At 47.0% G+C, this 12383-nt stretch overlaps 1 protein-coding gene across 1 annotated transcript in view; it reads left to right on the top strand.

The window, feature by feature from the left end:
• The window catches only part of ATRX (ATRX chromatin remodeler), a 1771102-nt gene that overhangs the window by 1110993 nt on the left and 647726 nt on the right, over positions 1 to 12383 (top strand). The window contains exon 21 of the mRNA XM_086918408.1: positions 12160 to 12335. Within this exon, the coding sequence (XP_086774534.1) occupies positions 12160 to 12335 (176 nt within the window). The remainder of the gene's footprint in view (positions 1 to 12159; positions 12336 to 12383) is intronic.

Here is a 12383-nt window from a genome sequence, read left to right as displayed (position 1 = left end):
TTGGCGTGAAGCTGATAGACAGAACAATTGTCGACGTTTCGACCCTCAAATTGTTGCAGGAATTACTTTTACCCTTGCTGTGGGGTCTTCATCAGGACAGGGTGCGGGGCAGGCAACCTATTCAATATATATCACAAAGGTTACTTAAATTTAATTAAACTCCTGGTCATGAGTCACAACATGAGTAATTAAAATAGCACACAATTAAGGGTAGAGCATACCAAATCAATTGATGCTAGTCTTCTATTTAATGGACGGAATACCTCATCTGGTTTAGAGCTTCGAATCCTAAGATTAAGAGATGGAAGAATTTATTAAAGGATTTGTATTATGCTAAATGGAGTGTTGAGACTTTGAGAGACCCAGAGGTCTGGAATTAAAAAAACTAATATATCAAAACTGGCATTGCTTTATAATTGGAATTAGCAGTTCAGCCCAACAACAATACATGTATAATGAGTATTGACTCACAGTGAGGTCGGGCGTTTGCGGTGGAATCGAATCAGGGCCCGGGGACGGTGGACAAGGGATGGTGAATGAATTGAACATCTGAGGAGAAAAGTACGATGTAGAGTTTGGCAAAGGGGAGCATAAACGAGTCCAAAACGGACAGTAAATGTAACAGCTTACCCGAAGGTAGACTTGTGCTGTTCAGATCCCCGTAAGATTGTAGGGAAGGAAACCAACTTGGCCCCATCTGGGGAAAATCGAAGGAACCCAGGATATCGTATTAGTAATGATGGAACCCTGAGTATGGACTGCAGAGGGCCGTAAGTGTGTTCGAATTAAACACTTACCGATGGCCGAGTAAATCTTGCGTCTCGTCTGCTCGCGGCGGCAATGGCGAACGGAGCTTCCTGTTGTGGCAGTAACTAAGGCAACTAAGTCACGTGACCGCAAGGTTGAGTGTGAACACTGCAAACAGACTATTAACAGCAAACAATCGGGAGATAGAGCGATTGATGAACACTGCTAATGTCTTACGAATTATTATCAGTATAAGAGAATAATTGCGGAACAACTAATTGAAGAAGTCTTTTGGTATTACATTATCCTGTGATGACACTATAGACAAATATTCAGACTGAATTGTCAATCATTCATGAGTTACTGGAGTGCGCATTTGGAGGGGAACAACCTGGCGAGAGGGTAACACGCAACAAGACATACCGGTGGTAAATCCAACACATACCCCCAGTCCAGTTGTCAATATATCTCAACACAACTTGAATGACGATGAACTCAAAGTATTAAGTAAAGGGTTATCCTATGTTCCCACAAACAAACTAGATAACTTTACAATACGAACTGAACTCTTCACATTTTTTAGAAAAATTTGGTTGTAATATTTTTTTCGTAACTCTGGGCCCTATTTGAATCCATCTCTCATGGGGCTTAATATACCATCCACTTTTGTTCCTCCAGCCAGTGCCATGTCACACAAGATCCTGGCCTATGAGGCTGTGGTTTGGAGAGATGTACAACAAATGTTACTAGAAAAATCCTATACTAAGTACAACATAAGTAGAACTGAGAAGGCTGCACTTCAATCCCTCGCTCAAAATAATGAGGTTGTCATCAAACCAGCCGACAAAGGCGGGGCCATTGTTGTTCAGGATGTGTCTAAATACGAATTTGAGATTCTTCGTCAATTGAATGATGGTATAAGCTACCAGCAACTGAGATCTGATCCATCAAAAGCAATAGCCCTTGAAATTTTGGAACTGACGCAGGCTGGCTTGGATCATGGTTTCCTTTCTGAAAATGAGTTCCACTATCTCAACCAAAAAAGTCCTAGACTGGCCACCATATACATCATACCTAAAATCCACAAAAGCATGGTTGACCCCCTTGGACGTCCCATCGTCTCGGGTTGCGGCTCCATGCTTGAGCTTCTGGGCAGATACATTGACTTTTTTCTAAAACCCCTTGCAGAATCCACACAATCATTCTTACGTGACACCATGCACACAATAAACATTGTGGAGAATCTATCCGTTGACCCTCAACATCAAATCCTAGCCACATGTGACGTGGTCTCGTTATACACCTGTATTCCCCAAGAGGAAGCTCTAGCTGTGATAACAAGATGCCTACAACGAAGACCTGCACCAGTGCCAGTCCCAACTGAATTCATTGTTGCCTTACTCAGGATAGCTATGACAAAAAACTTTTTTATATTTAAGAACCAGTTCTTTTTACAGACGAAAGGTATAGCGATGGGGGCTCCCTTCGCTCCTGATGTGGCTATTCTCTATATGTCAGCATTCGAGGATGATACCATCCTCAATGACTTCAATCCATTCAGAGACCGACTTGGTCTCTGGATGAGGTACATCGACGACATCCTATTGATTTGGGATGGGGACTCCAATGAATTGACATCTTTCTATACATGGCTCAACCAGCAATTCGCCCCCCCCCCCCCCATCTCAAATTCACGATCCAGCCTGACAACCATACCATACATTTTCTGGATATTACCATCTATGAGAGTTCAGGCACTCTACTCACCACACTTTATCGCAAGCCAGCCGAGAGGAATTCCCTGTTGCAGTGTAACAGCCATCACCCTCGAGCGTTTCGCGATAATTTGCCTTTTGGGCGGTTCCTACGTATACGTAGGAACTGTTCCAATAAAGGCCATTATTTTGAGGAATCTGAAGATCTTTCCAATCATCTCCAACAGCGTGGATACCCTAGAAGACTCGTCAGAAGAGCAAGGAAGCGTGCTTGGTACTATCCGCGGGAGCAATTACTTGCCCCAAAAGACAGTACTGGTCAATAACAAGATAGAATTGTGTGCGTGACAACATTTTCTACTAAAATCAACAAAATAAAGCGCATTGTGAATCAACATTGGAAATTGATTGCAGATGATGTCAACCATACGAGCACACCCCTACACGCCTTCAGGAGAGCGAAAAGTGTAAAGGACTATGTAGTACGATCTTTTTTACCAACTCTAGAAGATCCAACTATCACTTCCTTATGGAACCTTCCACCAATTGTTGGTCATTTTAGATGTGGCCATTGCAAGGCCTGCAATACCGCTATACAAACTAAGGAATTTGAGCACAACCAACGTAAAGTCCAGCTCAGATCTTACAGAAATTGGAATACTTCCAATATGATCTATGCGATAACATGCCCATGCAATTTGATCTATATTGGTCAAACACAATAGAAGTCTAAAATGAGAATCCTCCAACATATGAGCTGGATCAGGTGCGAGGTTCAGGGCGCACTACTTGTAGATCACTGTAGGAAGGTACCTCCTGACTATGGTTGCCCCCAACTTTTTGCCCTGTGTTTTAGCTGGTTTTGGACATAGTCGACCTGGGATCCTGCCAATCAGGACCCCAGGCCTACTGCTCTCTCTTTAAAATGGATTCCATGTATCCTAGGTGCATTTCCAATTGGTACTGGGCCACCCTATCAGACCCTGTAACTCAGGGCATGGGTGTACCCAGGGCTGCCAGGGGCTGCAGCATGTATTATGCCACCCCTGGCTGGCCTCCTAAATTTGACACAACTGGCTGCATGACAGCTGGGGCAAAGTCGTGTAATCACCCTTTGCTGTAGATATAGTATAACTATATCTAACCCTAAAATGGACACACAGATTCCTATCAGTCACTCCTATGGCAGGCCTTAACAATCCTGAAGGCAGAGTGCTTGGAATCGTGTGAGATGGTGCTCTGGCATGAGCTGAGCCTGTCTGCAGCTTGCGGAATCAAGTCCTAATAGCTGTTCCTTGATATCGCATACCATATACTCTTAAGTGCATTATAATCCTCGCGGTTAAATGCTATCTTTGGTATTGCTTTATCAAAACATGTCGAGTAAGGTGTCATACGAATTGGAATACTAACCCCTCGCCAATTCTGGCGACGGGGTTAGCATTCCACCGTTCTAGAGGGACACGACATGTATGTAACTGTGAACCCCGGTTAAAGTTAACTGAAGCCTCAGCTCCACAAAATGGATGCTGCCACCACAGACACGAGTCTGACCTCCTGCTGCTGGGAGTCCTTCCAGCGAGGGAGGCCTGGACAAAGGGTTTTCTGTCCGGGGCGGTGCTAGCACCGTCCCAGACATGGTTTTGTGTATCCTGGGTAGGCAGGGCTTTTCAGGGAGGTGACTGCTGAGTGGCACCCCGGTGCTCACTACGCATAGGCCAGTCAGAACCAGTTCCAGGGGCACACCAGCCCCTGGCCTGGGGAAGTCCGGCAGGGGAGAGGGGTGTAACCACCCCCCTCCTGGTCCCACCCATAGGCAGGACCTAGTCACCGGGTCAGCCCCCTTTTTTAGTATAAAGATAGGAGCGGGCCCCCTGTTCAAATTAGATCATCTTTGGAATCAAGACACGACTTTCTTCGAAAGGACTTCAAGATTTCTTCTTCAAGATTCTCCCTTGTGGCTAAGGAGTAGTCACCCTGCATCAAGCGGGCACCATCCTAAGAACACTGCGGTCTGCTGCAAGTCCTTCTTCACGAATCCGACGACCCAGCTCGACGAGACCCGGCTTCCCTGGCACCTCTGACCTCTACTCACCTCTACAGCCAAGCTGAGAACCGTGAGTGCGACGAGACCTCGAGGGACCGACGATCGCCAAGACTGCACGACATCTTTACTGCAAGCCCACCGTGTCCTCCACTGGTGAGTGCTTTGGGGTCCGAGAAGCCCCGACCCTGCGCAGCTCCAGCACCCAAGGTCAGCCTCCCTGCATCTCCACGATCTGCGTGGGGCCCTTCTGCTGTTTGCTGTGCACCGCGTTGTTTGGCTACTAGCCGGCTGGCTTGTGGCCTTCTGAACGACGCCCGACGACATCTCTGCTGCTGGTCTGGTTGCTCCAGGCTGGCCCTTGCTTCCTTCTTCAAGAGAGGCACCCCGGACCCTCCTGGTCCACCCCAGACGCCATTTTAGGTCCACCGCGTGGGCTTGAATTTGCCAAGGCTTTGTTGCCCAATCCTGGGTCCAGCGACGCCGACAGCTTCTATCTTCGTGGGACAGCTCGATCCTCTATCCTGGTCGCCGACAACGCCTCCTGGTCCGTGAGATCTTCGAGCTCAAGCGTCACCCACTCACCTTGTCGAGGTGGCTACCATCCGGTGCCCTCCTGGTGCCCACTGACTACTGGCTAGTCGTCTCGAACTTGGTCCCCTCTGCTTTCAGGTGTCATCTTCCATCGATCCAGGCTTGGATCCACCGAACTTTCTTCACTGGTCGCCTGCCAGCAACTTCTTTCTTCCAGGCTCCTGGTCCGTCAACGAGGATTCCCGACGTCTTTTGAGTCCTATGCAGCTGCAGCCCCTGGGCTAGGTAACTTCGGCATTTCGGTGCCCCAACATAGCCTCACTATCCAAGGGTCAGAATCTACTTTCGTTTTCCTCCTACCAGGTCGGGTTCGCCCGAGAACACTAACTTTTCAATTTCTAGCTACCATAGACTTTTGTCCGCATCTCGCGTGAGAGTGCACACACTGCACCCGAGCCCCCTAGGCCTCCTAGAAGTAATCTAACGATTCCCTAGTCAAGTCCTAGCGATTCCAAAAGCTATTAGTACTGTACTTACCTGCTAGTAATTTCGCATTCCACTTTCAGAGTATATGGTTTTCCGTGCCCCTCTGGCATTTGTATATACTGTGCTAACTTAAGTATTTTTGTAAGAGTTTTGGTTTGTGCTTAGTACCCTGTCCTCATAAAGAGTACAGGGCTGTTGTGATCTTTAATAAATAACTGTTTATTTTCATAACACTTGTGTGGTGTCCTTTCACTTGCTGTTCAAGGGGTATATGTGTGGTATAACAGCTGGCTTAACACGCCCTCTCGAGTCTTTAGCCTTAGACTGCTCGTATCCACGCTACTAGGATAGCTGGTCTATAAGGTTGACTTACAACCAATCATCAATAAGGGTTGCTGGACTGATACATAGTGTTCACTAGAATAGTGAGCACTGCATATAAGGCCACCTTCTCACAATCACTTTAAATCTGCTGCACACCCCCGGAGAGCCTCAGATGGGTTGTGTTAGAGAAAGCATTGCTAGGACCCCGCGGGGGCAATATCTCCAGTATTCTCAACACACGTGAATTAAAGTGGATGTTTTTCTTTGATTCAATTCTTAATGGCCTCAATGAACATGACAGTTCCTTCTCCCAATTAGCGACCTTGCCCTAATCTACTCTTAGGGTTATCTATCTGGAAAGGGGCTAATGAGGTGAGATGACCCACTTTATCTTACAAGAATTGGCCTATACCCTCTTGTGAGAGTTACGCCAAAGTTTGAATGAGGCGCACGCTTATGCTCCCTAAGAGGTGATCTTAAGTTGTCTTATGAGGTTCGATGTGCACGTATTCCTCCAATTACTGACACATTGGGTATTTGGCATGTTCCATGTAACCCGTTCTGCTAGAAAATGGCCTTACCATCATATGACAGGTACGCTATAAAAAGATTGATAACGTGTATATATGGTTTTCTATAGGTTATCTGCAACTGTCCTGTGATTACCGATATATATATACTGTGCTTTGATTTTCCCATGAAGAGTTATTATTATTGCCATGATCAAGTGTTGGAAATCGAATATGTCTTTTCCGGTTGATTCATCAGCATTGTTCTTTTCTGTGTTCCGATGTTATACTTTTGTTTAAGGTAACTCACACTGTGCCTGTTTACCATCAGTTGATTATTACTGTAATCGGCACTCTTCCCCTCCAAATGCGCACTCCAGTAACTCATGAATGATTGACAATTCAGTCCGAATATTGGTCTATAGTGTCATCACAGGATAATGTAATACCAAAAGACTTCTTCAATTAGTTGTTCCGCAATTATTCTCTTATACTGCGACCATGATAATAATTCTTAAGACATTAGCAGTGTTCATCAATCGCTCTATCTCCCGATTGTTTGCTGTTAATAGTCTGTTTGCATTGTTCACACGCAACCTTGCGGTCACGTGACGTAGTTGCCCTAGTTACTGCCACAACAGGTAGCTCCGTTCGCCATTGCCGACGCGAGCAGACGAGACGCCAGATTTACTCTGCCATCGGTAAGTGTTAAATTCGAACACACTTACGGCACTCTGCAGTCCATACTCAGGGTTCCATCATTACTAATACGATATCCTGGGTTCCTACGATTTCTCCCCAGATGGTGCCAAGTTGGTTTCCTTCACTACAATCCTACGGGGATCTGAACAGCACAAGTCTACCTTCGGGTAAGCTGTTACATTTACCGTCCGTTTTGAACTCGTTTATGCTCCCCTTTGCCAAACTCTAAATCGTACTTTTCTCCTCAGATTTTCAATTATTCTCCATCCCTTGTCCACCGTCCCCGGGCCCTGATTCGATTCCACCGCAAACGCCCGTCCTCACTGTGAGTCAATACTCATTATACATGTATTGTTGTTGGGCTGAACTGCTAATTCCAATTATAAAGCAATGCCAGTTTTGATATATTTGTCTTTTTAATTCTAGACCTCTGGGTCTCGCAAAGTCTCTTAACACTCCATTTAGCATAATACAAATCCTTTAATAAATTCTTCCATCTCTTAATCTTAGGATTCGAAGCTCTCACCAGTTGAGGTATTCCATCCATTAAATAGAAGACGAGCATCAATTGATTTGGTATGCTCTACCCTTAATTGTGTGCTATTTCAATTACTCATGTTGTGACTCATGATCAGGAGTTTAATTAAATTTAAGTAACCTTTGTGATATATATTGAATAGGTTGCCTGCCCTGCACCCTGTCCTGATGAAGACCCCACAGCAAGGGTACAAGTAATTCCTGCAACAATTTGAGGGTCGAAACGTCGACAATTGTTCTCGGTCTATCAGCTTCACGCCAAAACTATAACATTAATGTATTATGCGGAGCATGACTCTGATCTAGTGATGTATTGAACCTATGGTCTTTTGTTTGTGTATATTCAAATTGACATACAAATGCGTCCTCGTTATTTGGTTGATTTATTGTCACGATTCCCTATCCACACTATCCTCACCTTAACACTTCCCCCTTTTTCCCCCTGGGGCGCCATACAACCTTTTGAATGTTTATTGTCAGATACTATATCTAACAAATATCTATATTGTGAATAAAAACAGTGTAGATTAATTCATTGTGTTTCTAATTTTGAATACTTTGTGTTAATTGCTGATTCCACACTGGGACCCCTTTCTCTCAGTACTATAGAGACACTGAGGAGGGCGGTTCTGAAGAGTAGTCAGGTTTATTGGGAGGGAGGAGCTTAAGAATATTTTGGATTTTGTTGCCAAAAAATTCGGCTAGCTCGTTGCAGCCGTGATTGGAGGGATCCAAGGGATTAGGGGGGTCTGGAGTTTTAAGGAGTTTTTTCACGATGCGGAAAATGGAAGAGTTGGAGGTTCTGATTTTTTCTTTGAAGAAGGCGGCCTGAGTGATTTTGAGGGCCTTTTTATAGTTTAGGATAGAGTGCTTGTTTTCTTGCTTTTTTGGGGGAGTCAAAATCTTTCCTCCATTTTTTTTCTGATTTTTTGCAGTATTTTTTTAGGAGGCGAATTTCCTTAGTGAACCAGGGGGATGTGGTCTTTCTCTCTGGTTTGGGGGCAGATTTTTTCGGGTGAACTAAGTCCAGGGAGTTCTCAATCCACGCCGAGAACTTGGTGTCTGCTAGTACAGGGTCGGGGTCAAGTGTAGGGTGGGAGAGCTCCAGGAGTTGTCTCCACTCTTCTGAGGCAAGTTTCGACCAGGGGCGTACGAGCGTGCTGGGCGCAGGTCTGGAGCGGGGAATGGCGGGAATCCGCCAGTTGAACGGGACTAGGAAGTGGTCTGACCAGGGCACGGGGATAGGTGCCAGAACTTTAAGATCGGAAATGTTAGAGAAAATAGGGTCTAAGAGGTGACCCAATGTATGAGTGGGTAGGCGATTTCCGAGGTGGTGATGTATGCAGCGAGATCCAGTGCCAATTCGGTTGCTAGGTTGCCTTCGGGGCTGTCGAAATGGATGTTCAGGTCTCCTAGGATAGTGAAGTTGGGAAGAGTACTGGACAAGGCGAGGGAGCTTTCGAAGAGAGAACTGCAGAATTGCCCAAAGGTGCCTGGAGGACGGTAGATGAGGTTCCCAGAAAGGGAGTTCAGATTGGAGAGTTGAATGGCAAAATAGACGCTTTCGCAGTCTGAGATGGGGCTGTCGCGGAGGCGGCAGGAAAAATGGTCTTTATATATTATTGCTATTCCTCCTCCCTTACCCTTCGGCCGGTCAAGGCGTTGGATCAGGAAGCCCGGGGGCAGAGCCTGGACGATGCCTGGGTCAGAGTCTGGCGAGAGACACGTTTCTGTCAGAAACAGAACCTCGAGGTGGTGATTTTGTAGGAGCATGGATATTTCAAGAGCATGTTTGGGCAGGGACCTGCAGTTTAGCAGGGCCATGTTGGTTGCAAGGTGAGTGGGGTGGCGGGGCTTATGAGTTGAGAGCCTGTACGAGCAGTAGAGGCAGTGGCTGCGAGATTCCCCAATGGAGATGGAATGAGAGCAGGGAGGCAAAATGGGGAGATCAAAGGTTTGGGTGCCGCAGTGCTGGGCCCTGGGCCTGATCCGGCGCGGACGGGTGCAGGCGGGCTTACCTTTGGCGCGCCCGCTGCGTGGTCGGTTCATGGCAATTAAATACTGCTCCGCCTGCCGCCTAGCCGAAGCGTCGGGTGTGCCAGGGGGAGTGTCAGGCCGTGTGTGCCCGCCCTCCACTCAAGCAGCGTCAGCTGTGGTGGACCGGGGTCGGAGCACACGAGCCTGAAGCAAGTTCCTAGTACAAGGACCAAGTAAGTTTTATACAGTGCGAAATAGGCAGCGTGGTTTTAAAATCAACAACAGTGCACGACAAGGTTATTTTTAAAAATCAAACATTCGCGCTAGCAGCACTCAATACTCGGCTGCGCGCTCTCTGCTTGCCGATTAAATAATGCTCCGCCTGCCGTCTAGCCGAAGCGTCGGGCGTGCCAGGGGGAGTGTCAGGCTGTGTGTGTCCGCCCTCCACTCAAGCAGCGTCAGCTGTGGTGGACCGGGATCCGAGCACACGAGCCTGGAGCAAGTGCCTAGTGCAAGGACCAAGTAAAGTTTTAAACAGTGCGAAATAGGCAGCGAGGTTTTAAAATCAACAAAAGTGCAGGACCAGGTTTATTTTTAAAAATCAAACATTCGCGCTAGCAGCACTCACAACTCGGACAAGAACCAAAGGACCAAAGTTCCACCAGCTGATAGTTGTATCTGCCCTGGTGAGTCTGGGTGCAGAGGTGCTGGACAGGTTGGTAGCCTTGTGCGCTATGTGGTAGAAAGGAAGGGGGGCACTCTTGGTAAGCGGCAACGAGGGACTTGGGGACAAGTCCGAGAGCTCCCAAAGGGGAACTCCGGTGATGAGGGTCTTGGGATCATGGGGAAAGCGGTCTGTTTTCCTAGGCCAGAGTGCAGAGTGGTTGTAGCTGGCTGGCTGGCTGGCTGTCGTGCGTCATGGTGCTCACTGTGGTCAGTCGGAACCTGCAAAGGGGACAAACAGGACAACTGCCCCACTCTCAGTGCTGGCCTCTGCGGTGCCGACGTCCCTCATTGGCTGGTCATCTTATGTGGTGTTGGTGTCCGGGCTGGTCTTCAAACAAGCTTTGGGTGCTGCAAGGGTCAGTTACCGCAGGTATTGGTGCAGGAAGGCTAATGGAGGTCCTGGCATCTTCAAGCTTGGCAGGAAGACTGATCTGACATTGAGTGCACTGACCTTCGCCTGGGCGGCTACTGCTCGGTGGACAGCAGCTTCTTTAAACCAGACTTCCCGGTCTGTGCCTTCAGGATGCACATGAGTAGCTCCTCTACTCCTAGGGAGATACTGGCTGCTTGGCAAAAGTGCTGGCAACTTTTCAGAGTTTGTGGAGGGTGCATAGCTTCAGGACGAGCGGGTATTTGCAATTGTCGAGTCTATTTTGTGGGGATCGGCTTTTCTTCTTCTTTTTAGCCAGTGGAATCTGAAGTTCTGGGTTCAAGGGGCTCCCTAAATACAAAATTTAGGAAAGTGGAGAGTAGTAATCAATGGGCTAACTAACCTCCGGGTCTACGCCCCTGATATGACCACTTCCTGTTTAAAGAGCGCATAACCCTGTCCCAGTTTCCTAAATTCTCCCATCACCAAGGTGGTGGAATTTTCCTAGAGTGGGGCACATCAGCAGCTCACCTTTGGGATGTGTTTGACCTGGGGGTCTCCACGCCTACTCACAGCCATAGCCTGTGCAGGTAAGAGTGGTGGGGCAGGGTGGGGGAGGATTTCGATGAGGACTCTTACCTGCATGGGCCGCGGCTGCCTACTCACATACTATGGGCCTCGAGCATGGGTGACATCTCCCAGGTCAGGGGGATGCTGGGGTTGCAATTCAAAGGCGGTAAAGGCTTTGAAGCTTCTGACTTTGGTATGCTGATTACTAGCTATCCTGTTTAGAACAGGTAGTGTTTCTGACCTCTGAAGTGGGGCTCTCATCTCCTAGGGGGTCAGAAGCATACATTTTCTGGCAGGCTGTACTGCACCAGTCAGCCAGCACACTAGTGGGCTGGTAGGTTTCAGGGGGTACCTCTATGATCCCCTCTGGGTGCATGTATTGATATTTCCATCACTGGAATCAGTGTGAGTTTATTAATGCAAGATGTTTGATACTAAACATCTTTGGCTTTAGTGAAGCCATCAGGTAGCTGGGGAACTTGTGATAACCTGTGCCCTGTGCATATACATAAGATGGCTTCCCTGTTCACTTGCATTGTCTAGGAATCGACATCAAAGGGGCATATCTGCTTCTGCATATGTACCAGCACATGTAATGTATAATACACCCTGCCTTAGGGCTGTAAGGCCTGCTGTTGGGTTTACTTGCATATATTGAATGCAGTGTCTGCTGGCATGGCACAAAGGAGGTGTGCCACATTGCGTTTTCACTTTTGTCTGCACCATTTCATGCAGACTGCAATAGCAGTTTGAGTGTGGTGAGGGGTCCATCAATATTGATACGAAAATTGAATGCTGCAAAGGTTAACAAAAACGTTTTTTTCTGCAATAAGTTCAACAGCATGTTTAAAATCTGTAGCTTGTATTTTTTTCACTTTTGTCAATAATATTAGCTCATCAACATTTGTTTCTACCCAGATCACTGCATGGTTAACTTCATTAAGGAAAATTTACTTGGTTCTGTGAAGGAGTTCAGGAATCGTTTCATAAATCCAATCCAGAATGGTCAGTGTGCTGATTCCACAATGGTAGATGTCCGGGTGATGAAGAAACGTGCTCATATTCTGTATGAGATGTTAGCTGGCTGTGTTCAGGTATGTACATTTTTTGAGTCCACTGTCTTGAGTTCTAAACAAAAAAGC

The sequence above is a fragment of the Lissotriton vulgaris genome, chromosome 4_1, assembly GCF_964263255.1.
Source record: "Lissotriton vulgaris chromosome 4_1, aLisVul1.2, whole genome shotgun sequence".
Taxonomy (NCBI): domain Eukaryota; kingdom Metazoa; phylum Chordata; class Amphibia; order Caudata; family Salamandridae; genus Lissotriton; species Lissotriton vulgaris.
The sequence above is the reverse complement of the archived record's forward strand: the minus strand, read 5'-3'. Positions and strand labels throughout refer to the sequence as shown.